This window comes from Podarcis bocagei, assembly GCF_964188305.1.
Source record: "Podarcis bocagei genome assembly, chromosome: 1".
Classification (NCBI taxonomy): Eukaryota; Metazoa; Chordata; class Lepidosauria; order Squamata; family Lacertidae; genus Podarcis; species Podarcis bocagei.
This window is the reverse complement of record NC_138125.1, coordinates 25,532,083-25,557,943: the sequence shown is the minus strand read 5'-3', so window position 1 is coordinate 25,557,943 and position 25,861 is coordinate 25,532,083. Positions and strand designations below refer to the sequence as shown.

General features: G+C 45.2%; 1 protein-coding gene and 1 long non-coding RNA gene across 3 annotated transcripts in view; both read right to left on the bottom strand.

Annotated features, from left to right (window-relative positions):
* KCNK10 (potassium two pore domain channel subfamily K member 10) overlaps positions 1 to 23,082 on the bottom strand; it is an 88,210-nt gene extending 65,128 nt beyond the window's left edge. Inside the window, exons 1-2 of one of the 2 annotated variants that reach the window (XM_081173439.1) lie at positions 22,990 to 23,082; positions 21,895 to 22,010 (exon numbers count right to left, since the gene is read on the bottom strand). In XM_081173439.1, coding sequence (XP_081029565.1) covers positions 21,895 to 21,946 — 52 coding nt within the window. In that variant the 5' untranslated portion in view covers positions 21,947 to 22,010; positions 22,990 to 23,082. Of the gene's footprint in view, positions 1 to 21,894; positions 22,893 to 22,989 lie in introns of those variants that run through there. The other variant, XM_081173438.1, reaches the window with a different exon arrangement.
* Positions 19,307 to 20,213, bottom strand: LOC308575879. Its single transcript, XR_014002959.1, has 2 exons — positions 19,851 to 20,213; positions 19,307 to 19,462 (listed from the first exon to the last, which is right to left on the bottom strand). It is a non-coding gene; the product is annotated as an uncharacterized lncRNA (long non-coding RNA).
* Positions 23,083 to 25,861: the final 2,779 nt, after the last annotated feature.

Sequence of the window (25,861 nt, the reverse complement as noted above, 5' to 3'; positions counted from 1 at the left end):
TGGAAACTTCATATAAGGATAAAATGTTGGATGGTGTCAGCACAAGCATTTACACATTTGCAATAGTAGTTTCTCCTCCTCTAAATCTGTGCCCCCTAAATCTGTACAAGAGGTTCTCCTAATATGCCAGAGCAGATTTGGGGAAGGCGCAGGGGGAGGAGAGTGAAGGAAAGTTAAGCTGTGCTAGCATAAATCCTTTCACTGATGGTATGTGTTGGCTGGATACTTACATAATAAATATTATTTCAAAATCCCGAATTCTAGTAGTATAAGCTAGTGGCATAACTGCAGCTTCCATGCCCACATGCAGAAATCACTTTACACCAGAAGAGAAGAGTTTGGATTTGATATCCCGCTTTATCACTGCCCTAAGGAGTCTCAAAGTGGCTAACAATCTCCTTTACCTTCCTCCCCCACAACAAACACTCTGTGAGGTGAGTGAGGCTGAGAGACTTCAAAGAAGTGTGACTGGCCCAAGGTCACCCAGCAGCTGCATGTGGAGGAGCGGAGATGCGAACCCGGTTCCCCAGATTACGAGTCTATCGCTCTTAACCACTACACCACACTGGCTCACCAGGAATCAAGAACTTGTCATCCTCCAGACATTGCTGGACTCCAGCTCCCATCAGTCCCAGGCAGCTTGGCCAATGGTCCTGAAAGAGGAGAGCTGTATTCCAGCAACATCTGGAGAGTCAAAGGTTCCCCATCCCTGATTTACACCACAGTCCTCTTCAAGAGCTACAAGCAGCAACATTTGTAGAAAAGGGCGCTAGGGCTGCACCAAAAGAATAAGTCTTCACTTCGTTCTATCATTCAAATAAGTAGGGGGTGCATGTAAGCTGAACAACACCTTACTACTTCATCCAAAGGAAGGGGGAGATCATTTACTGTAACGTTGAATAATAAAAGCTGCATTTAATATTTTCAGCACCAAAATAAGCTCAGAGATAGTCATACAATAATAAAATTATAGAGTTGGAAGGCTTGGCACACTTGTAGTATGCCCCACTAAATACAGTGGGACTTACTTCTGAGCAGCAGACATCAGCAACCTTGCAAGCTATCTTTCCATTATCTGTGGGCTGCGGTGATTTCACAGGAATATAAATGTTTACATATAACGATGATATACCTCTGACAAGTTAACAGCTATATTATGAAAATTGGGCACTAAAAATGTATCCATTATGTATTATCTGAGGGGAATGGGTGAGAGGTGTCATACAATTGGAAGAGGACCAGATGGTCTAAATGTCAGTCCAGCTCTAATTCAATCTCTGCCATCCTTTTAGGTACCTAATTTAATCTGAAGGTAACGTGAACTCCAGTTTTAACCTTCCATAGGAGCAGCTCCTAACAAGACCTAACCTCTTCCAAATTTCCTTTGTTATGAGTCTACAATTATGCATCAGTGCAGAGCTGTGGTAACCCACACTCTGCCTGCTGCTTTCATCCTACTCACCAGATGAGGCATGCAAAATATATCCAGGAATTCTTTTCTTTGAAATGCTCAATTGTTGATAGAGGAAAAAAAGGTGGTTGGCTACATTAATAAACACCGAAAGGTACTAATCTATTGAAATCTTTACTGTCAGTCAGTTAGGGCTAGCTACTTGCTCTTCAATCCACAGGGCATAGAATAACAACATGCAGGGCAATGCACTTTTCTTTTCTTTTCTTGCTCAATTTGCTTTATGTTGACAAATTGAACCTGCCGCATGCCACTTCAGCAGTGGCTTCCATATATGTGATCTGCAGTTGTGACACAGGATTCAGCAGAATTGTTCCTCATTAACCTAGCATAATCTCTCCGGGAAAAAGAAAGAACAGGAGCAGAATAGCCATGTGAATTGCTCCCCTGCTTAGTCAGCGGTAGCCAGCACGATGCTTTCCAGATATTGTAGGACCACAAGGGCCAGGAGTCCCGGCCGCCATGGTCAGTGGTCAGGGTGGATGGGAGTTGGCTACCCTTGCCCTTAGTCAACAGCTGGGACTGCCAGGGTAAAAAAAAACAGGAGCTCCTGCCTCTGTGCATAGCTGCCATGTGTGGTGAATATAAGGGGATCAAGTTGGAGCCTCATTGTTGATGAGGGGTAGCTCTTAGCTTGTTTTCAGGCTCTGCCCCACCAACTCCTTGCTCTCAGCTCCTGACTCCAACCTCACAGCTGCCTATGGCTCAGATCTGACAGTTTTTAAAAAAGGCAATTAATTACTCAAAGGAGTGGGTTCCCCTCTGTTCCCCCCATCCCCACAACACACACACCCCTTTCGACTTTAATAATAATAATAATAATAATAATAATAATAATAATAATAATAATAATAATAATAATTTATACCCCGCCCATCTGGCTGTGTTTCCCCAGCCACTCTGGGTGGCTTCCAACAGAATATTAAAATACAATAGTCTATTAAGCATTAAAAGCTAAACTAAACAGGGCTGCCTTCAGATGTCTTCTAAAAGTCTGGTAGTTGTTTTTCTCTTTGACATCTGGTGGGAGGGCATTCCACAGGGTGGGTGCCACTACCGAGAAGGCCCTCTGCCTGGTTCCCTTCTTGCAGGGAGGGAACCACCAGAAGGCCCTCGGCACTGGACCTCAGTGTCAGGGCAGAATGATGGGGGTGGAGACGCTCCTTCTGTTGACTTCTCCAGAGTCAAGAATTTCTCACAAGGAGCCTAATTTAGGGGTTGTGATCAATGTATTTCAGGCATCTCCAAGCTCAGCCCTCCACGTGTTTTGGGACTACAATTCCCATCATCCCTGACCACTGGTCCTGATAGCTAGGGATGGTTGGAATTGTAGTCCCAAAACATCTGGAGGGCTGAGTTTGGGGGTGCCTGATGTATCTTATGCACACTGGAACAAACCAGTGTGACTTTTGTGAATATCCACTGAAGTCAACCCATTGAAGGCTTGACCATAGCCTATGGTTTGCTGTCTTCTGGCCCAAGTTGCGCTCTGTGCAGGCCTTTGCTAACCTGGTGCCCTCCAGTTGTTTTTGGACCACAAAAACTGGGGCTGATGGGAGTTGTAGTCCAAAATATATGGAGAGCACCAGGTTGGTGGAGGCTATTCTATGCAGGGCCTCCCTGATAGACCCAGTCATAAAGAGGAAGCCAATGCCAGAACAGTAATGCCCATCCATGCCAACAGATGCTACCTCCCAGGGGAAATTCATATGAGCCCGGTGGCGTATTTATTGCTCACTGTGTTCCTGTAAATTGACACTGGGGCAACAGTGCCTGCTAGTGTGGCGAACCCAAGAAGTAAGCAGAGTATTTTAGAGCATCTGAACAGGACCTTGCTGTTCTAAGTAGAAAAGAAAGAATGGCTTGCCAAACCAGAAGAGGCATCCGCCAAAGGTCCAGGAATAGAAATTTATTCAAATGAACTGTGGAGATTAAGAAAGTGAGCAATGGCACATTCCAACAGAAAACAAAAAGACTGCTACCATATCGCCTTACTGCACAACCCTGATCCATAGTGACCCCAAGGATCATCTAGTCCAACCCCTGCAATGCAGGAATCTAAACTAAAGCATCCATGACAGATGGCCATCCAGCCAACCTCTGCTTAAAAACATCCTAGAAAGGAGAATCCACAACCTTCCAAGGGAGATCATTCCACTGTGGAACAGCTCTTACTGTTACTTACTGACCATGGCTACTCAGAAGTGCTACTGATTTCCATCAGGCTTACTTCAAGGTAAGTGGGGTTAGGATTGCAGTCTTCATCACTAAATCAACACAGCCCTTAAGTGTTTAGGCAAGGGCTTAACAGACAGCACTTTTCAAGATAGATGCTAGTATTCTAGTCATACTCGCTTACCTAGAAGCCATTCCCCCACATTCCAGATTTCTGGAAGCTCCTTGTGGTTATTTATCGGTGAGATTAAAGGTACTTGATATAGAATCAAAGGTGTGCTTTCCTCTTTTTTAATCATTATTTCATACTTATCAGGCTGAACCTTGACAGCTGATGACAGAACAAGTCCCCGGAACAATTTCCTGCCTTTGGCGTAACTGCATTGCAGACTGAGCTATTGGGGGGGGGCCTTTATCTTCCACCATGGCAGAATTGCCATTATAGCAGTTGCAGAACACTGAAGAGAGGTTGTAAGAGAAACTGCTAAGGGAACAGCTGCATCCGTTTCCCTAAAGTGGATTCTCTAATGCAGTGCACAGAGTTGCTGACTTCAGCAACATTTCAGCAAGCTGCAGCAAATGTTGCTGGTGGTGTCAATGAATTTGGGGAGGGGGGATGGAGCAGTAGCAGAGGCAAGCAGGCCAGAATAAAGGCATAAACTATGGTTGACATCAAATGTTGTTGACCAGCAACAGGGAGAAATTTTGCTTCTTTGAGGCGACACTGGAATTGCTTTTCACTTTGATGCAACTTCAAAAGCAGCCCATGCCTTCAGCTTGGAGCTCAGAGTACCACAACTCAAAGTCCTGGTGTTGACCTTTAAGGTCTGGGAAACCTTTTTCAGCCCAAGGGCCATGTTCCCTTGTAAGCAGCCTTCCGAAGGCTGCGTCCCAGTGGTGTGTGGAGTCCGAGGCAAAAGTAGATGGAGTACAGTGGTACCTCAGGTTAAGTACTTAATTCGTACCGGAGGTCCGTTCTTAACCTGAAACTGTTCTTAACCTGAAGCACCACTTTAGCTAATGGGGCCTCCCGCTGCTGCCGCGCCGCTGGAGCACGATTTCTGTTCTCAACCTGAAGCATAGTTCTTAACCTGAAGCACTATTTCTGGGTTAGAGGAGTCTGTAACCTGAAGCATATGTAACCCGAGGTACCACTGTACTGCATGCCATGGGCCAAGCTTCACCTGCTTAACAGCAGCCTGAAGAGGGAAGTGGGGTGACTCCACCTGCTACTGATCAGCCTGCGCAGAGGAGAAGGCACTGATAAGAACCAGCTGGCTCTGGCCTTCTTCAACAGAGCTCTCAGCAGCAGTCAGATGCTGGAAACAACGCCTGTGGTCCCTGGCCAAACCTTGCTGCTTCCTGCTCTCCATCCAGACCATTGGCTCTGTGATCATCTGGATTCCCTGGCCTCCGGACTGCCTGAATTTGTATGCGAGTTCTGCTCTCAGGCAAGACTTCCTTGGAGACTCCAAGCCCCTGCTTGCTCAGCAATAGGTCTTGGACGGGGCTAACACACTGCATTGGTCAGTAGGATACATTTGAGCCACAGGAAGTCCACGGTTTCTACATCACAGCTCACAGCCACCCGACTCTCTCTAACCTCTGACCAAGCATGCAAGGAAGCATTATCAGAATGTGGGGATACATTCCAGACATGCAAAAGTACTTGAGGAGGATACAGAGCAGGACTAGTGAGGGGTGAGGAACAGAGCTATGGCCTAGGGAGAGGTTTAGCCTGGATGCTGGGCTTTAGTCTGATCCCACAGGGCTTTTATTATAACCTTGATGCTTCATTCTTGTTATATATGGTCTCAGGAGATCTTATGATGCCACATACCATGAGGAATGAAGCTTAGCAGATCTTTTCCCCCCCAAAAAACCCCAACAACCCTTAAACTGTCACATTAAAGCAATTCTGAAGTGGCAATTGTCAGATATTACCAGCTAGAGTCTAATAACATGATTCCTGATAGTCTTTGAAAAATCAACATTGTTCTATTCCATCAACCTATAATTGGAATCCAAGTAATTAATAGCTCTTAGGCCGAAGCAACTCCTAATTAGTTTGGAATTTAGTATAAAGAGTAAATTTTAAAAGCCTCTAATTTTGTAGATGTTTTGTCCGCTGCTTTTGTAGAAAACAGTCGTCCAGACAATGAAATAAAGCAGGGAGACCACACTTCACAGCCAGTCGTACAGATGGTTCACAAGTGGGAAATTGTGCATTAAAAAGCATGTTTGATATGATGGGGTAAGAGCCAATTGTATGTTTAAACGTCATCAATTTGTTGATAGTCCTTTCAAATGATTAACATTAATACGGGCTAGTCAGGCTGGTGCTGAATAGAGTTGCAGTCCAACAAAATCTGAAGGGCATCAGTTTAGGGAAGGCTGACCCAGTTGATAAGGACCAATTTGGATGCTACAGCAGCCTACCTGTCACATCAAGTATCTTCCATGAATCTGACACAGGGAAAAATGCAACACTGAGCTATGAAAGACAGTCCGAACTTTCACTTGCCCCTACTGCAGCCAAGGTCAGATTGCTCAGGGGCGGGAGTTTCACAAGTGCTCTGCAGTAATGAGAGCAGTGAAACTACAGGAAGGAGTCCCAAGGCTAGCTTTTCAGCACTGAACAAATTCCCACGCAAAATCTCAGGGCTGAGATAAACATCACAGGCATAAGCAGCTGTCCTTTCTCCCTTCCCTTACGCTGCACCTCTTTCCTGACTGGACAAGTTCTGCAAGTCTTGAAAAGGACTACGGCACCCTGGAGAGCGCTCTGTGAAGACCTAAAATATTTTAGAGGGGGTTGGGGGAGATTTCCTTTTAACCTTCAGGAAATGATATCTGCTGCCATTACATGAAGTTATTGTGCCTCTGATTTCTCTTGCACCACACCTCTTTCCATGCATAGCTAAAGGCGAAATGGCACATCATGTTAAATGCACTGTCACATTTAACTATAGTTTTAAACTGGAGCCTGTGTGGGGTAGCGAGTAGAGTTTTGGACTAGGACCTGGGAGGCCATCATCATCATATTTAATTAATTAATTTGTATACCACCCTTCATCCGTTCATCTCAGGGCAATTCACAACATAAAAAAACACAAGAACGCAAAATACATAATAAAAACAATAACAAAAAAACCAATAACCTCACTCTCCTTCACCTGCTCCCACAAACATATTTAAAAGGGTGTTGGGTGAAGCTCAGTGGGCCAGCAGCTCCCAGCCTAACCTAACAACAGGTTTGTTGTAGGGATTAAATGAGGAGTGATGGGAGAACCGCCTTGAGAGAAAGGGGTGGAATATAAATTCAATAAATAAATAAATAGCAATTGCTGCCTGGTTGGGATGGAGGCTGATCATGAATCAGGACTCTGGATCCTGATCAAGACTCCCAACTCTAGCCTGATTCTAAGAAAAATCATACACACACACACACACACACACACACACATTAAATATCTGTAATCAGTTCCTTTAACTCAACCTGTAGTTTGGAACCTAATCCTGTCTGTGGTCCAATCAGCACCTGCAAGCTGCCAGTGTTTGGACAAGGCTGATGAGCAATATAGATTTCTGTCTGCTTGTCTTTATACTTGGCTCCTTCCAAATCTTCTCATTTGTTGCCTTCCTTCATTATATCTTTCTTAAGACCATGAGGGCGGCCTCGCTGGATCAAATCAACAGTCTATCAAACCCAGCAACCAGTTTCAAACCAATCACATGCCTAGTATGGGAAACCCAAGTACAGGACACAAATACAGTTGCCCTCTCCTACTGCTGGTCTCAGGCAACTGGCCCTCACTGTCATGCTGCCATCATGACTTATCCTCAGTGAATTTGTCTAACCGCCTTGAAGAGCTCTATATGGGACGTGGGTGGCGCTGTGGGTTAAACCACAGAGCCTAGGACTTGCTGATCAGAAGGTCGGCGGTTCGAATCCCCGCGACTGGGTAAGCTCCCATTGCTCGTTCCTTGCTCCTGCCAACCTAGCAGTTCGAAAGCACGTCAAAGTGCAAGTAGATAAATAGGTACTTCTCCAGCGTTTTGTGCGCTACTATGGTACGCCAGAAGCGGCTTCGTCATGCTGGCCACATGACCTGGAAGCTGGACGCCGGCTCCCTCGGCCAATAAAGCGAGATGAGCGCCGCAACCCCAGAGTCGGTCATGACTAGACCTAATGGTCAGGGGTCCCTTTACCTTTATATATATATATTTATATATTACATATATATATATTAGATATACTACACCATCTAAAGTTTTAAAGCCTCTGGATGAATATTTGGAGACTATGCAGTTCAAACAGCCTCTACTATTTGCAGATTCACGTTCAGTGTGAATAATTGTCATATGAGCCATCTAAAGCAACAGGCAATGAACTAGCTTTGGTAACATCTGACACTGGTTGGAAATAAGTGAAAACACAAACTGGTCCATGACTGTCTGAATGAAGTAATGCCAGTTCAAATGACTGAACTAATAGTACAAACACAGCAAATGAGGCTATGGGTTTTTTAAAAAAAAGTTATATTATTCAAGCACATCTATGTGCACTTAACAGGATAAAGTCACACAACTATTTAATAATAATAAAAATAGTAATTTATTTATATTCCGCCCTCCCCAGCCAGGGGCTGGCTCAGGGTGGCTAACACAAAATATAAATTACAATAAAATGTAATAGAAAAAAACAACAACAGTTAATTAAAATATGGCTTAAAATGCAGCTTAAAATGCAGCCTTATTTTAGTAGTAGCCCATAAATCAAGACCATAAAGGGAGGAAATATCAGATATTCACCTGAGTCAGCTATCCATGCTGGTCCTACATTGCTGGGCCAGCAAGAAAGCCAAGGGAAAATTTATATACCAAATCCCATATAAGGGGTCACAGTGAGTCTAATCCGAAGGCCAGGCAGAACAGCTTCATCTTGCAGGCCCTGTGGAAAGATGTCAAATCCCACAGGGCCCTGGTATCTTGTGACAGTGTGTTCCATCACATCGGGGCCAGTGCTGAAAAGGCCCTGGCCCTAGTTGAAACCAATCTAACCTCTTTGAGGCTCAGGACCTCCAAAGTGTTGTTATTTATGGACCTTAAGGTCCTCCGCGGAGCATACCAGCAGAGGCGGTCCCATAGGTATGAGGGTCCTAGGCCGCATAGGGCTTTAAAGGTCAAAACCAGCACCTTAAACCTGACCCTGTACTCCACCAGGAGCCAGTGCAGCTGGTAAAGCACTGGATGAATGTGATCCCGCAGCAAGGACCCTGTAAGGAGCCTCACCGTAGTATTCTGCACCCGTTGGAGTTTCTGGGTTAGCTTCAAGGGCAGTCCCACGTAGAGCGAGTTACAATAATCAAGCCTGGAAGTGACCATCACATGATCACTGTGGTCAGATCAAGGCGAGAAAGGTAAGGGACCAACTGCTTAATACGGTGATGGAAAAACACCACCTTTGCTGTAGCTGCAACCTGCACCTCCATAGAAAGGGAGGCATCAAAGGTTACACCCAAACTCTTGACAGAAGGTGCTGGCACTAATTGAGCCCCTGAAAGAGATGGGAGTTGGCCCCCCAATCCCACGTCGTCCCAACCCAGCCAGAGGACCTCGGTCTTCGAAGATTTTAACTTCAACCGGTTCCCACGCAGCCATCCAGCCACAGCTTCCAAGCATCTGGTCAGTGTGTTCAGGGCCGAGTCAGGGCGGCCATCCATCAACAGATACAGCTGGGTATCATCAGCATATTGATGACAACCCAGCCCAAAACTCCGGACAATCTGGGCAAGGAGGCACATAAAGATATTGAAAAGCATCGGGGAAAGGATTGCACCCTGCAGCACTCCACACACCAAGGAGTGCCGCGACGACAACTCCTTCCCTAGTGCCACCCTAGTTTAGAAGAAACACCCCAGAGTCCTTATCGCCATGAGCTCACCCTGCTTACGTGTTCATGAAGAGCTTCAAAATGATGACATTTCCGTTTTCTGATTGTTGAAATAGTCACCAGATGTTCCAACCAAAACCTTACCTTACCTTTTATCTTACCTTTCTGCCTGTGTCCTGTGTCTATTTAGATCACAAGCATGCGCAGAGTGCCTCTAACACTTGCTCTGCTAGTTTCACTGTCCATTAATTCCTTTCCCCACTTTCTTGCTGCAGCCTAATACGCCAGTGTATCAGTACATTTCCACAAGATCCTGCATCCCTGATGTGTCTTTTTCCAATTTAGTTAAGTACAGTCAGTAATGTTTGCCACCTGTGAAAGTTTCCCTTCCCTGTTTCTGCCAGCAGCTATAATAATAATAATAATAATAATAATAATAATAATAATAATAATTAATAATAATAAATTTTATTTATATCCCGCCCTCCCCAGCCGAAGCCGGGCTCAGGGCGGCTAACACCAATAAAACAGTATAAAAGTATAGCATAAACAACACTCTAAAATCATTCATTATAAAATTAATTAATTTAGGCCACTGGCAACCATTGGGCCAGAGCTCCGCGAAGATTGCCGAGGGAGGGAGTCAGGCTGTGCCCTGGCCAAAGGCCTGGTGGAACAGCTCTATTGCTATGAATAGTAATAACTTTGAAATCATTCAGATATCAGACTCTGCTATCTTAAATCAATAATGGGGGTCTCAGGGTCCCCGTTTGTGGCCTAAACTAGCCTCAAAAAAAGGTCACATTCCTGTTCTCTAAACCATGATTACACACATAGCCTTATGAATGCTTCGAGTCTTCTGAAACTTGATGAAACTTATTGAATTGTGGGCTTAGAATTCTCCTTCGTTTCTTCCTCATGCAAGTGCTCCACACATCATACTCTACATAGTAACCGTATTTTGAAATGTTTGGTCATAGACAAGTGACCAAAAAAAAAAAGGATCAGCAAAAAAAGAAGAGGCTTTAGTAATGGGTGCAGAAACATACAGAATGAATGTCTTACCAGGACTTCTGCACATCCATTACAGGGAATAATCAAAACACGTTTCTTGAGTCCAATTCCATGTGTTCCTCTACTGTTTTTGGAAAGCACAATATTCAAGCAGCTTTGTTTAAATAACACACTTCAATGTACTTTGCATCCCGAGATGTATGTTTATAGAATCATAGAGTTGGAATAGACCACAAGGGCCATCGAGTCCAACCCCCTGCCAAGCAGGAAACACCAACAGAGCACTCCTGACATATGGTTGTCAAGCCTCTGCTTAAAGACCTCCAAAGTAGGAGACTCCACCACACTCCTTGGCAGCAAATTCCACTGTCGAACAGCTCTTACTGTCAGGAAGTTCTTCCTAATGTTTAGGTGGAATCTTCTTTCTTGTAGTTTGGATCCATTGCTCCGTGTCCGCTTCTCTGGAGCAGCAGAAAACAACCTTTCTCCCTCCTCTATATGACATCCTTTTATATATTTGAACATGGCTATCATATCACCCCTTAACCTCCTCTTCTCCAGGCTAAACATGCCCAGCTCCCTTAGCCGTTCCTCATAAGGCATCGATTCCAGACCTTTGACCATTTTGGTTGCCCTCCTCTGGACACGTTCCAGTTTGTCAGTGTCCTTCTTGAACTGTGGTGCCCAGAACTAGACACAGTACTCCAGGTTTAAAAGTATTTCTAAACAGCTTAATATTTTTAAAAAATCACCAAGCGCTATACAAAAAGACAACCTAAAAACATTAAAGCTGTATCATAAAAACCGAGATACATCTTGAAACACAGTTAAGAATGATAAAAACAGACAATAGCTGAAATTAAGTAATAACAGGGTTCAATTTTATGGGCCAGGGAAAGTCTGGGCAAAAAGATGTATTTACAAGTCATCCGAAGCAGCTAGTGCTTTCTGGAAATTTTAACTTTAAAACTGAGAATCATGTCATAAACATACTAAAATATCTCAGCGCTCAAGAGACATAGTACATTATGTTTAGTTGCATATTTCCAACCTTCTGAAAACAGGTGTTCTAGCTGGTGTTCTAGCTTGAAACGAAGGATTGGATCCTGAACTTAAGCACCACATTTCGTTGCGATAGCCCAATGGTCAAGGAGGTTATCAAGTTACAAACAAGTAGAGTCCAGCCTTTCTCAAGACTCCTCTTTTGTGCCTTTCCACTTAGGCAAGTGGTTCTCCCTTCAAACATATTGGATCCCTAAAACTAGCCTAATGCCAATTATATTTATCATAAACTGGATACAGTGGAGTAATGGTTAAGATTTTTCATTCTGCCTTTTCGTGCGAACCTATCACCACACCCTGCCCTTCCCTGCCACTGCCCTCCCCAATCTCAGTCCTGCCCTCTTGGTTTTTGCCCATTCAGAGCCACATCGGACACAAGAAGCCACAGCATCTTGACTTCTAAACAAAGGAGGCGCCTACTGATCGCACCTACAGAGAACATGTTTTACAGCAACACAATGAATCTGCCATATCATGAGTACACACAAACATCTACCCACACAGAGCAGTTTATATGTGGCTTGGGTTTCTTGGATGCCCTTTGAGCGGCTTCTTGTTTATGCTGCTTCCCACTCCCCATATTTTTTGGGGGGGAGGTGGGGTTTGAGTCACTGCAATCAGAATAAAATCATTCACAAAGTTAATTTGTTTTTTCACCCCAAGGGCATTTCAGAAGGTGCCTTCGATATAAAGACAATTGATGGCAGCCATTCTTACATCCACCATGAAAAGGATGGCGAAAGCATGTCCAAATAACTCCAAAGTGTAACACCTGCAGCTTCCTGCTGACCCAAACATCAATTACATGACCTCTGAAGCTTTCTTTAAAAAAACGTTTTCATGTTCTGCGCATTTATGGTGCAACTGAATCCGTCTTGTATGCTCTCTTTAAGGCACAGATTTAAACCCCCTCCCAATGGGGAATATAATTAAATTTTCTTCCTCACATTACTCTTCAAGGAGCACACAGGAAAATAAAGCATACCCACTTTTTTTAAGGTCTTGTTCCAGAGATCTCCTTATAGCAAACTGCATCGCTTCCTATTTATCTTCCTAGGAAAGAGAAGGGCTGAGTCAGTTCTTCGGGGATATGAACTCTGCGGCTGCAGCAAATCTCATTGTTTTATACCAGTTGCGTGAAACAGCAAGCAGGTCCTGTGGGGTTGTGTTGCTATAGCAGTGCTAATTGTTGCTTCACCACAACAAAGCATCTTTATAAGATTTAACCAACCCATTTTTTTTAGGGACAGCTCCATGCTTTCAGCAGGAAATGTAGAAAAAGAAGGTGAGGGGTCACGTCTAGCCCCATGACTGTGAAGTACGGAAAATCATGGAATCAGTTCCTGATCCTTTTCCACTAATATAGATTTCAATCACTCTGTTGCTGCTCTACTAAAGGACAGTGAGGCATACATGGACTTTGTCAAAGGGCTCCACCAAAGTCCCAGCTTTCTGCTACTATCGTTATTCTTTTATTATTTATTTATTTCATTAATGAATGACTTCCTGTGAAGCATTATCCTGGAAAAAAGTGATATGTGGGGTGTCACAGGCTTCTGTCCTGGGCCCATTATTGCTCAATGTCTTCATGAAAGACTTGGATGAAGGAATTAAGGGCGGTGCTCATTCAATTTGTAGATGACACTATTTCTCAAGGACTGATTTGCTGAAGGGTGGGCATCTCTGACTGCATGGCAAGGAAGCTGTTGTTGTATTATGAGCTCCCCAAACTACAGAGAAGTCACCATGAATCTTGGAGGAAGTTAAAGTGGAAGCAGCTAACCATGATTTTTTCATTAGTCCCTCTGATAATGCCAGTGACCTGAGCATCTTCTCGGGCTTCCAGGTGAATGCGTGGACCCCAACATTGCCTGTAACAAACTGCCAATTTAGTGGCTCAATTGTGACAGCCTCAATTGGTGGTTGCAATACTGAGGAACTACCAGCTGACTGGCTATTGATCATAATGAGACCAATGTGGTTTGAATAAAGGCTTCGTCAATGTTTAGTTATATGTAGCTGCTGTAAAAATAAATCAACAACAGTATTATGCTAAATTATGACTGCGAGCATCATGCAGCAGTGTTGCCTTAGAACATCCTGTACATCTCTACAGGGAAATAAGTATATATGAGAGTATCTTCTAATTCATAGTAAATCAAGGCGTGTCCAATGGCATGTGATTTCTCACTCTCCCCTCCTTCTGTAGAAGAGACACAAAAATGGCAATGCATGGAAATGAGAGACTATTCAGGGAGTATCCATAAATCAATGAATGGACCTCTCTCATCCATATGTGGCAACAGTATAAAGTGTGATATTTATCATTTAAACTGCAGCCCAGGATTAACACAGTTTAACCACCAACAGTTCCCAAGAGTCCTTCCCTGTCAACTAGCCTCAATATCACCCATGAGTCACTTTCTCTCTGTTTCTCTTTCTCTTTCTCACCCATTCTTCTTATAATCAAGCTCTGGCTATTTTTTCTTTGTTTTGACTGAGATTTTAACAGATTGAGATTGAATCCTGACAAGACAGAAGTACTGTTTTTGGGGGACAGGAGGCAGGCAGGTGTGGAGGACTCCCTGGTCCTGAATGGGGTAACTGTGCCCCTGAAGGACCAGGTGTGCAACCTGGGAGTCATTCTGGACTCACAGCTGTCCATGGAGGCACAGGTCAATTCTGTGTCCAGGGCAGCTGTTTACCAGCTCCATCTGGTATGCAGGCTGAGACTCTATCTGCCTGCGGACTGCCTCACCAGAGTGATGCATGCTCTGGTTATCTCCCGCTTGGACTACTGCAATGTGCTCTACGTGGGGCTACCTTTGAAGGTGACCCGGAAACTACAACTAATCCAGAATGCGGCAGCCAGACTGGTGACTGGGAGCAGCCGCCGAGACCATATAACACCAGTCTTGAAAGACCTACATTGGCTCCCAGTACGTTTCCAAGCACAATTCAAAGTGTTCGTCCTGACCTTTATGGCCCTAAACGGCCTCGGTCCAGTAGTCCCTCACAGGACTACAATTCCAAAAAAACCCTCTGAAGGGGGATTGTTACAACACTCTGGGAACTTTAGCTCTTTTAATTGTAAAACACCTTTGTACAAATAAAATAAATTTTGAGGTAAGGTAGGCTATGGATGGGTTCAGTGCCCCACTATGCACTTATTTATTACATTTTTATCCCACTTTTCCTCCAAGGAGCTCAAGGTAGCACACAAGGCTCTCTTCTTCCCCGTTTTATCCTTACAACAACCCTATGAGAGAGGTTAGGCTGAGAGACCAGGACTGGTCCAATGAGAATCGTGAATGGGGAAGTTTCAAGAGACATGAGGGGACACATTTTTATAAAAAAGAGATTGGGGTTTTGGCCCCCAGGGTAGAAGACCGCCTACTAATATTCTGCACCTTCAGGAGTTTGGCCAAAACGTGATTGCACTGGCTCTGCTTTTCCATTTTAACTAGATCTTTTGTGGTGCTGTTGGTTAGGGTAATCTGCTGTGCTTTGTTGCTGCTGTGGGATGGGACTTGACATCATTATTGCTCTTGTTATTCCTTTTGAAAAGCACAGTATAGCTTATTAAATAGATACATGTGGCATAGGAATGTAGGCGGGCCAAAATGTAGGCAGGGGCCAGGTGGGTCAATTGGCATGGGCCTACAATTTTGAGGGGGCTACTCCTCCTGGTAGAAGCAAAAGGGGTCCCTTTTGGTAAATATTATTGAAATGGGGCCTGGGCCTACTAACCAGCTTTGCACAGCCCTGAACATAGGAACATAGGGCGCTACCAAGTCAGATCATTGGTCCATCAAGCTCAGTATTGTGTACACTGACTGGCAGCGGCTCTCCCATATGTCAGACAGGAGTCTCTCCCATCTCTGCCTGGAGATGCCAGTTGGGATTGAAACTGAGACCTTCCACTTGCAAGGCAGAAGGTCCACCACTGAGCTATGGAACATAAAATTGGGTTTTGGTCCTGTATACCTGAAGGAGCGTCTCCACCCCCATCGTTCTGCCCAGACACTGAGGTCCAGCACCGAGGGCCTTCTGGCGGTTCCCTCACTGCGAGAAGCGAAGTTACAGGGAACCAGGCAGAGGGCCTTCTCGGTAGTGGCGCCCTCCCTGTGGAACGCCCTCCCACCAGATGTCAAAGAGAACAACAACTACCAGACTTTTAGAAGACATCTGAAAGGCAGCCCTGTTTAGGGAAGCTTTTGATGTTTGAAATGTATTACAGTATTTTAATATTTTTTTGGAAGCTGCCCAGAGTGGCTGGGAAAGCCCAGCCAGATGGGCGGGGTATAAATAATAAATTATTATTATTATTATTATTATTATTATTATTATTATTATTATTATTATTTACATTTTAAATAAATAAAAAAATCAAACTATGCTTGATTGTAAACCCTTTGCCAAGGCTTATTTATTTATGTATTATTTTATTTAACAAAATGTATATATTATTTATTTATCTTAGGTCAACAATTTGCATTCCACTTAATCACAGTCATCTCTATGCAGTGTACAGGAGATTTAATATGATAAGACTGAAAAAGAGTTAAAACTATAAAATCAGTTTTTAATGCCTGCCAGAATATACCGCTTTCTCAAATGAAAGACCTCTAAACAGTTGACAAAAGACAATCTAAGATATTCCTTAAAAGCACCAATAAAAGCGAATACTGAAAACAAATTACATTAAAATAGTTAAAATATAGAACAAAACCAGTCATTTAAAAGTTATTATACTTACTGAAATCGTGTTAAAATTGTATGCTAAAATTACACACCTCCTAAAATTACATGTCTAGGTAGGCAAGCTGGGGGGGGGGGCAGGAGTTGTTCCCTCTTCTACATACAGCACTTGGCACTGATACGGTTCAGGAGTGATAAATTTTTTCCAGGCTAAGGGCCACATTTCCTTCTGGGCAATTTTCCAGGGGCCACATGCTGGTGGCAGGCAGGGTCAGAAGGAAAAATGGGCAGAGCAAGACATGTAAATGTTACCTTTGTACTGTAGGCAATTTCCTACACACAATTACACATGGCGGGGAAAGTGTTTTGGGTGAATATGGCAGGTCTCCACAATTCATTGAAATCCTGTTTTGTTTTTGTATGCTTGGTCATTTATGGTGTCTCTGCTGCCTCACTGCCCTCTCTTTTTTCTTAGGCCACAGTCCTCAAATTCTTCACTCAGTAGTTTCACTGGGTGGTTTTTGTTTTGTTTTTTTGTGTTGTTTTTTTTTTTGAGAATCTGAGAATTTCTGCCCCTGCTAAAGAAATTTAAGGGTGTGTATGTGTGAATAGTTTCTCATAAGCTAAAGTCCTCTGTGGAGATGTGGCAGGTTCCATTTAAGGCTGCCTTGTACCTCAAAAAGCCTGTCAAAAGCAAAAGGCAATACATCATAAAGATCCAAGCTCAGTTGGTGAGAAACTCTAGAGGTGTTCAGATCTCACAAAGTTCCCTTTTAAGGCTGAAGAGCTTGCGCACATTCTCCCCAACAAAGACAGGCCCAAATGACTAGTGTTACCGTGGCAACTGTGGAGAGCTTGCGCTCTCTCTCAGGCTACACAACTATAACACTACAGAAGTTCAAAACACTGAGCCGCGGATAAGCACAGTAAAATTAGTCCCGCAAAGTTTGCTAATGATTCTCCAGCATCTCTGCCAATCTATCTAGTTTTTCCTCATTACTTCATCGTCTTACACTCCCGCTGATTCCATTCAAGTGAATTGAGAAGCTCTGCAATTACTATCAACGCTTGTCTTATACATGGTGCTCTTGGGGCCATGTCACTTATCACTCAGAGCATGTGTGTTCAACAGGGAGCGCAACAGAACTTGCCATTTCTAAGTTTCGCAAGTTCCAAACCTACGTGGTACATTGTTCACACTTGTGCAAAGAAAGCAGGAAACAAAGCTGTGTTTGGAACAGTCCTAGGCCCTTCCATGAGAATGGTTGAGTTTGCCTTTGAGATTCAAGCCGTCAACATCTACTTTGCAGAGTGATAATTTGAACAAATGGGAGCTACTGTCTCAATGACAGCTACCAAGTGTAAGAGTTTGAAATATTGGCTATATTTGTGGATTAAAAACTTCAAGCAAACATCATTCATCACATTAAAAGCTAGGGTGATCGGAACTCACCCCAGGACTCAGGCGCACATTTAGTCACTTGCCAATCACAAGGCACACATCTTAGAGACATTTTACAACACATACACTCAGAAAAGTAATGTAGGTAGAAATCCAGAGAACTGGCAGACTTTTGAAGTTGTTTTTAGCACTGTAGTTACCTTGCAATGCATGCAATCCATGTCAGACGTGAAATCACCTAACAGTTGGCAATTATGTTTATCATTACCCACCCCCCATTCTTCAGATAATGATTATTACCCCACAATTTATAGCCATGAACACTAAAATGCACATAAACCAACAAATAAGCAATTTGCCAGACCTCTTAGATTGGATTAAGGGTCAGGGTTACAGTATTCAATTCTTCCAAATACTCATCCAATCTCTCACATATAAGTGATCCATGAAGTTTGAAATTCTAAGTGTGTATCTTAGTAATTGTGCAAGGTTACGGTACCAAGTGAAACCATCCTCTACATTTTGTCATATAATGTATTTATTTACCATATTTCTATACCACTTTTCAGCGTTCTATGAACTGTCCTGAGATTTCATGGTATTGGGTGGTATATAAATTCAATTAATAATAATATTAATGTTTCTCAAAGCAGTTCACATTTTTAAAAAAACAACAGACTGGTAGGTGCATGATATTGCCAACCACAGATCCAGAATACCAGTTCCTTTCAATGGTATTAAGGAAACTATATTATATGACCCCACCTCAATATAAGGCATTAAAATACATTGTGAATAAGTCATTCAGCAATTCAGGAGTTCCCCCCCACACACACCTTAAAAAAAAGGATAAGCCAATGGAGTTGTGTGTTGAAAGTTTCCTATTGGTTTCATTTCTTTATTTTATTAATTCTTTGAGTGAAATCCAGTATTTTCCTTCTGTTCACAGAAGGGACTGATATCTAGCAGCCTTCCACTTCTGGAGGAAGGAGAGCAGGGGTGGCTCAAGACATTTTGGCACCTGAGGCTGACCCCAAAATGGTGCTCCTGTCCGCACCAAAGAAGGGATCAGGGAAGCTCTTCATCAGAAACGAGGAGAGATCAACATTGAGATCTGCTGCCCCGGTGGAATCTGCCACCTGCGGTCACCTCACCTTGCCTCAAGAGAGGCCAGCCCTGAAGTGGACAGCAGCAATTTTCTCCAATTCACCTTTGCCTGTCACACTCTGTTCCAGAGGGTCACTCACTGCCTCACTCCAGCAGTTTTTTTAGTGGGCAGAGATGGCTACAAATGGAAGAAGGAACTGCCAAAAACTGCCTCCTCACCCACACCCTTCCTCCTTTGAGAGCATCTCATGAGCAGAGTTCTTCTCATGGGAACTCTGGATCCAACACTTTGTACATTGAATTATATTTGATGCACCCAAGGCAAATGTGTAATAGAGAGATAGGTCATCTGCATTGTTTTAATGCAAGCTAGGAGCATTTGCAAAGAATGTGTTTGCTGTGAGAGGAAAACTGCACATTGAAATCAAGCCACCAGAACCTTCTGACAGCAAATCGTCCAATAATGACATCTAAGGACCATGTGCTCAAGAGATCTCATATTCCCAGATCCTGCTATGCTCACAATCTGGGGAGAAGGGGTGCTCCCTGATGATTTGTCAGAAAAGGATAGGTTACCAGTGGCAGCTTGGAACTTTCAGTCTGAATTGGCCCATGTTTCCAACTAGAGGAACCCCTAGTAGAGAAAACAGAGGGTATAATTCAAGATAATGTAGTTATTATTTTTATTTATTAATTACAATTATATTCTGCCTTTCCTTCATTGAGCTTAAAGAAATCTAAATGGTGCCTCCCATTTTATCCTCACAACAACACTGTGAGGAAGGTGACAGGCCCTCAATCACCCATTCATATTCAAGTGGGAATTTGAATCTGTGTCTCCCCAGTCTTAATTCAGCACTCTAAGCTCTATACCATGCTGACTCTCAAGAGTACTGAGATATATGAATACAATACCATATTATTACTATATGACCATATGTTGTTGTTGTTACTATTATTATTCATTTGCTACTAATATTTGCTAATAATGAAAATAACAACCTTAATATTTATTTATTTACCTTTTCTCCCATTGTGGAATCTGAGGTGGCAAACATGTCTCCCAGGCAGTCTCCCATCCAGCTACTGACCATACTCAGACCTGCTTAGCATCAGCAAAATGGCGCCATCATCTCCTTTCACATCATGCATGGTTCCAGGTCACAGAACCACTGCTCTAATGCCCTACAAATTCACTTCAGGCACATTGTGGTCACCATGGGTGAGACTGAGGGTGACAAGCAGATGGTAAGGACCCAAGGCACAGGACTGGCTCAGGTGGCAGCAGACCTTTCAATCTTACAACAGCACTCTTGAGCAAACATATGGAAAAGTGGATCCCATGATGTTAAAAGTACAGCCAAAGTTGCTCTAGCCCTAGTGTCTGCAACATAGCTGAAGTTTAATCTGTCCTTCTACTTGCCGTTACTTTATGACTAATACATGATGTCAGCACAGTAGCACATCACCCAGGAAAAACAAATCCCAGCATTTGAACTAACTGGCTGGCTGTCACTTGAAGATTTGAACATCTCAGGCCAATTGGTGAACTGGAGCCAGCCACCTGTTGGGAACGAAGAATCACGTCCTTCACAGCTGATTAAATATCTGGCTCTGGCCGCATGTATAAGCATCACTGCCCATCCTCACCACAGTAATCATGCAATGCCCAATTTATTTATTTTTAGACTGGAGAAACATCAAACTTTTTTTAAAAAATGAATCGCATGACAGCCATTCTCCCAGCTGTCACACAATAAAGATTTCAGAATCGTCATCATTTTCATGATGGTAATAAATCATTCTCTGAAAGGTAGAGGCAAGCACACTTCTTCTGCACGTATCCTTGGTGAAATCCAAGTGTCTGGGATATTTCCATAATTCAGTTGTCATGCTATTAAAGACATAGCCATGCATGAAGTCAGCACTGAATTGGATATTTCTCCCCAGTACATGCACATTTTAGAGCACAAAGAATGAGGTGAGCAGGGAAAGGAAGGAGCTGAACCAAGTCCTTTGGAAAACATATAAATCTGACATGCATCACCAACATTGAACTGTTAGAATATTTCTATTCAAGTTTATGGACATGCATTTTCAACTGGTTCCAAAACCTAAACGGATCCTTACACCCAGATAAATATGTACCACACTCCCAAGAAGAAGAATAAACCAAAAGGATGCTACTGGGCATTTATTTCACAATCAATACATGCTACAGATAACTGGAAACAAGCATTTGTGTGTACCCCTGTGCTCTAAACAACTCCGACTATTGTACAGAAAGCCACAGCAGTGACACGTACACGAGCCTTGTGTGCTATACCATCACCCACCCAAACAGTCTTCTCACAACACAGCCTCTGCTTAAACACAGAGTTAATCCACCCACCCACCAAGGCAGGAGTGCTAACTCAGTTGTTAACAGGGTGACGACCCAACAGCTGAAGGTCTTGTCAAGCTTTGTTGTTTACCATGCCTTTATGACTGCAATCCCAATAGGGGTCTTACCGCATTCACTTTTTATCCCACCCACCAAGCTGCTAAGAGACATTTGACATTGAGGGCACCAAAGTGGACAGCGGATGCTCACTCTCAGCCTCCACCGCCCCTTTTACGGGAGACAATGATCCCCAGAAGCAACAAAGGAATATTGCAAACAAAATATAAGGATCTCCAGGACCTTATCAAACCAAGACAAGTTTTCATCCAGAAGACTAAAATAGTGTACGGGGGGAGGGAGTGATAATTGGAGAGTGGGGGAACGAGAAGCAATATCACGTTTGCTTTTCTGGTTCTTGGGTTTTGTTTTGTTTTTCAGTTGGACAAGTTTCTCTCCCTCCCACTCTGCACTCCAGAAAGATCATAGCAATGTTGACCATCATCCAAGACGGGAGTCAGCAGGGAGAGGAGGGTCAATAACAAAGCCTCCAGTCCAAATCACAGCCCTAGCCATCTCCTTTCTCCCATTCATTAGGTATGAGGAATAACAATCCCAGTTAGGAAGATGGGCAATGAAGATAATTTAAAACACAAACAAAAAACGAGTGAGAAAGCAACACCAACCTTGAGGATTCCAGTTCACCTGTTTCCTTGGAGTCTCAATTGGAAATTTCATCGCTTCCTTTGCACCAGGATGGGGAAAAGGCTAAATGAAATCCTAACCTTTAGCTGGCTCGGTGCTGCAACCAAACAAACAAATTAATTTCAGATCAGGGGGAGTCTGCGCCGCTGGGAGTGTGTGTGTAAGGAGGGAGAGAGAACTAGTGGTTGCCAGGCAAAGATAAGCTACACGTGAAAACAAGGCAGAGTGGGCTTTGCACTGGAGAGCAAGTGGCAAAGGAAGCAGCCGTGGAATGAGCTTTGGTACAATTTGAGAGGGAGTCGAAATCGCCTGCTGGAGAAAGGAGGAAGTCAGATCCAAGGCGCTGCCTGGTTTTATACGCGCTCCAGCAGCAGTTGGCTGGTCTTCTCACCCGTCCCTTTTTTTTGCAGATGCTCCTTTGGGCGCTGCTGAGCGTGCCCACTGCAGCATTACACGCTGGGCTGGCGCACACGTGAATGCATCGTCCAGCCAGATGCAGATCTCAGGCTGCCAGGGAAGCTCGCCAGCCAGTCACTCAGTCAAGCCTCGCCTGAGAGCCAGACAGCCACTGCCGCTGCTTCCGCCCTGCGAATGCATTTGGAGAAGGCGTTCAAGCAACCCATCACCGTCCCTGCACCGCCACCAAACTCAGCAGCCACCGAGAGGCGAGCCCAGCTCGAGATGTGAGCGTGGCAGTGGGCGGGGGGGGGGGGAGAGAAGACACCAGGAGAGAGCAGACGATGGAGAGAGGAGGGGGGGAAAGTCACCCACTGCTGGCTGGTGGGAGCTGCAGCCGCATGGGTGGTGGGAGGGTGGGGGAGATCATCCCATCTGAATGCAGCAACAGCAAGCGGCGGCGGCGGCAGGAGGCGCAAGCTAGACGGAGGACGAAGCGCAGACTCTCCTCGAACAGCTGATCTCAAACTTCAGTGGGGGCACCTTGCCTTGGAAGAGGGGTGTGTGTGCTCCCACGGAGGGGTGGGGGAGAGAGGGGGGTCGGCTATACGTGGTAGGGAAAGGGGGCGGGGGTTGAGCTCCGGGTGGGGTGGGGGCGCGGGTGGGGGCTGGCTACTTACTGGCTCCCTTCCTCGCCTGGAGGAGGAGATTGCAATGCAGTGTTGTTAGGTGGAGTTTTGCAGCGGATGCGCGCTTGGCTGGGTAGTAGGAGCGGCGGAGGCGGCAGGAGCACATGGCTGGGGTGGGGAGGGGGGACGCGCCAACAAGAGCTGCAGAGGGAGCCCCTGCAAAAGGAAAAAAAGGAAACATTGGAGCAGGGGCGAGAGAGGGAGAGGGAGAGCGAACTGGCGGGAGAAGTTTTGCCAGGCACCACGAGGGAGCCAGCGAGGCGGGTGCTTTTGGATCGCGCCAAGGATTTCCCCCGTTGGCGCAAAAAGGCGAGTCCAACGCTGAGCGCTGGCGAAGCAGCTGTGCGCGCGAAACGTCGCCGGGTTCAGTCTCCAAGCAGGCCTTGGAAGGACTCCCACCCTGAAACTCTGTAGAGCCGTGGTCACATACCCTCCAACATTTCTCTGATGCAAATAGAGACGTCCTAAGGAAAAGCGGGAGATTTCAGGATCAAATCAGAAACCAGGACGGCTTCTGTAAATCCCTTGTTGTCCCTGGAAAATAAGGAAACTTGGAGGGTCTGTGAAGCTTAGGTTCCTGGATTGCAGTCGAGGGACCCAGGAGTTTCAGCTCCGTGGATGCCCACGTTATAAATATGCATTTTGTTTTTAATTGTCTTTTTATTGCTTTTTTATTTCTCTGATGGCATTTTATTGCGTTACGACTTGAATCCCATAGAGTTCCATTAAAAAGCCTACAACATCTAGCACAGTGCATTACCATTGCTACGGCAAGCAGAAATATCATTAAGCGGTCGGCCAAGACCCACAGCAATTTTCTAGTGGTCCGTGGAGGGAAACGTTGGGGAGCCGTTGGGGTAGAGACAATACTGAGTTAGATGGAGCAGTTTGAGCATCATCAATGTCATGGTCTGGCTGGGTGCAGAGGAGTGGTGTGAGGTGCCAATTGGGGAACCCCCAGGGGAAGAAGGCTCAGAGCTAGGGGGTTGGTGGTGGGGCTACAGTGAGAATTCAGAGGAAGCAAAGTTGGGGGAGGAAGTGTGGGAAGCTGAAGAGGCAACAGGGTTTAGTGAGCAGGAAGAGGCTGTGGCAGAGGGCAGTCCAGACTCGGAGGCAGGAGAGGAGGAGGGCCAGGAGACAGAGAGGGGGCCAGGAGGGGGGCCAGGAGACAGAGTCCACCAACTACCCTTTTTCCTGGTGTCCCAGACACACAGAGAAATGAAGAGAATGGAGCAACAGAGACAAGAGGATGGAGCTTTAGGCTGCTGCAGGTGGGAAGCTGAGGACCTTTAGTCCTTGCCACTGCTGCATTGGGGTAAGACCTACTGGGAAGAGTTGTTGTGATCGCTAGGCCTGTGCTGTTCGGTTCCTTTTAATAAAGAGTTAACTGCACTGACCCCGGGTGTTTTATTTCTGACCTGTCCCTGACTCTGGCTCCCGACAATCAGGCAGCTTCCTTCTTAGGAGGTGCAACTTCAGAGTTTGTCACTGACAGGGGGTGCATTAGGGTCCATTAGGGTGAAAGGAGGAGCAGAGGTGGAGCGTGGTGGGTGCGACCCGCCCCGGGTGTCATCTCTGAGGGAGGGGTGACAAACCCCCCCCCCGGGCAGATCGACACTGTGGCGCCGTGCACCCCCCCCCAGCAGATTGATGTTGCACACACCCTGGGTGGATCTACACTGCACCGATCAAGCAGCCCCTGGGTGGATTGAGGCCACACCAATTGCGCACCTCCCGGGCAGATTGACACTGCGCCAATCGCGCACCCCCTGGGTGGATCGAGGCTGCACCGATCGTGCGCACCGTGGGCGGATCAATGCTACGCCGATCTCAAACACCCTGGGTGCATTGCATGTGGCCTTTCCAGGTGCCTGAGCAGCTATTTCCGCCGCTGAGGAGGAGCACTGCCCCTCAACCAGCCCCTGCTCACCTGCCTTCTTTCTTACAATAAGTCAGTGGTGGCTCTGTCTGTCATTGGCTCAGGCTCCACCTACCAGGACCAAATTTGGTCATCTTTTGTAATATGGCGCCCTGTGCGAGGCCAAAATCTGGCATTCTCAAATGGATCTTCTCAGTTATAGACCTTATCAATTTTGCGCCCCCTCGGCTCAGTGCTCTCTGTGGGGGAATTGCCCACACTGTCTTAAATCCAGCTCTGCACTGCTGGTAGTTCCACCCTTCCTTCCATCCTGTCATTGCCAATGGGCAGCCACTGCCTCTGTATTTAATGTGAAATGTGCATAGAATTGCAACCTCCGTGGTTTCAGACCTTCTGTGTTTGATTATTTCCCCTCCACATGGCATAAGAAGAACGTTCCTTTCTGAAGCAAAAGCCATGCACAGTTATATGAAGGCCATTGGAACAAGTTTTCTGCATTCAAAACCACAAAATGGCCGGTGCAAGACTCATCACAGATAAACAGCAAATTAACCAACACACTTGCCCATGGTTTGCTGGCACAAGTCCAGTGTGAGGCAAATACTATCCAAGCAAGGCATGCATTGTGACTAGATCCGGAAATGGGGAATTTGCGGCCTTCCAGATTTTGTTGGACTACAACTCCCTTGACCCTTGACCCTTGGCATCAGCTGACTGGGGCTGATGGGAGTTGGGGTTCAACGGCATCTGAAGGGCCAAAGCTTTCCCATTCCTCGACTAGAGGATGGTAGCTTTTACAGTAGTACCTCAGGTTACAGATGCTTCAGGTAACAGATGCCGCTAACCCAGAAATAGTACCTCGGGTTAAGAACTTTGCTTCAGGATGAGAACAGAAATCACGCGGCGGCAGCGGGAGGCCCCATTAGCTAAAGTGGTACCTCAGGTTAAGAACAGTTTCAGGTTAAGAACAGACCTCCAGAATGA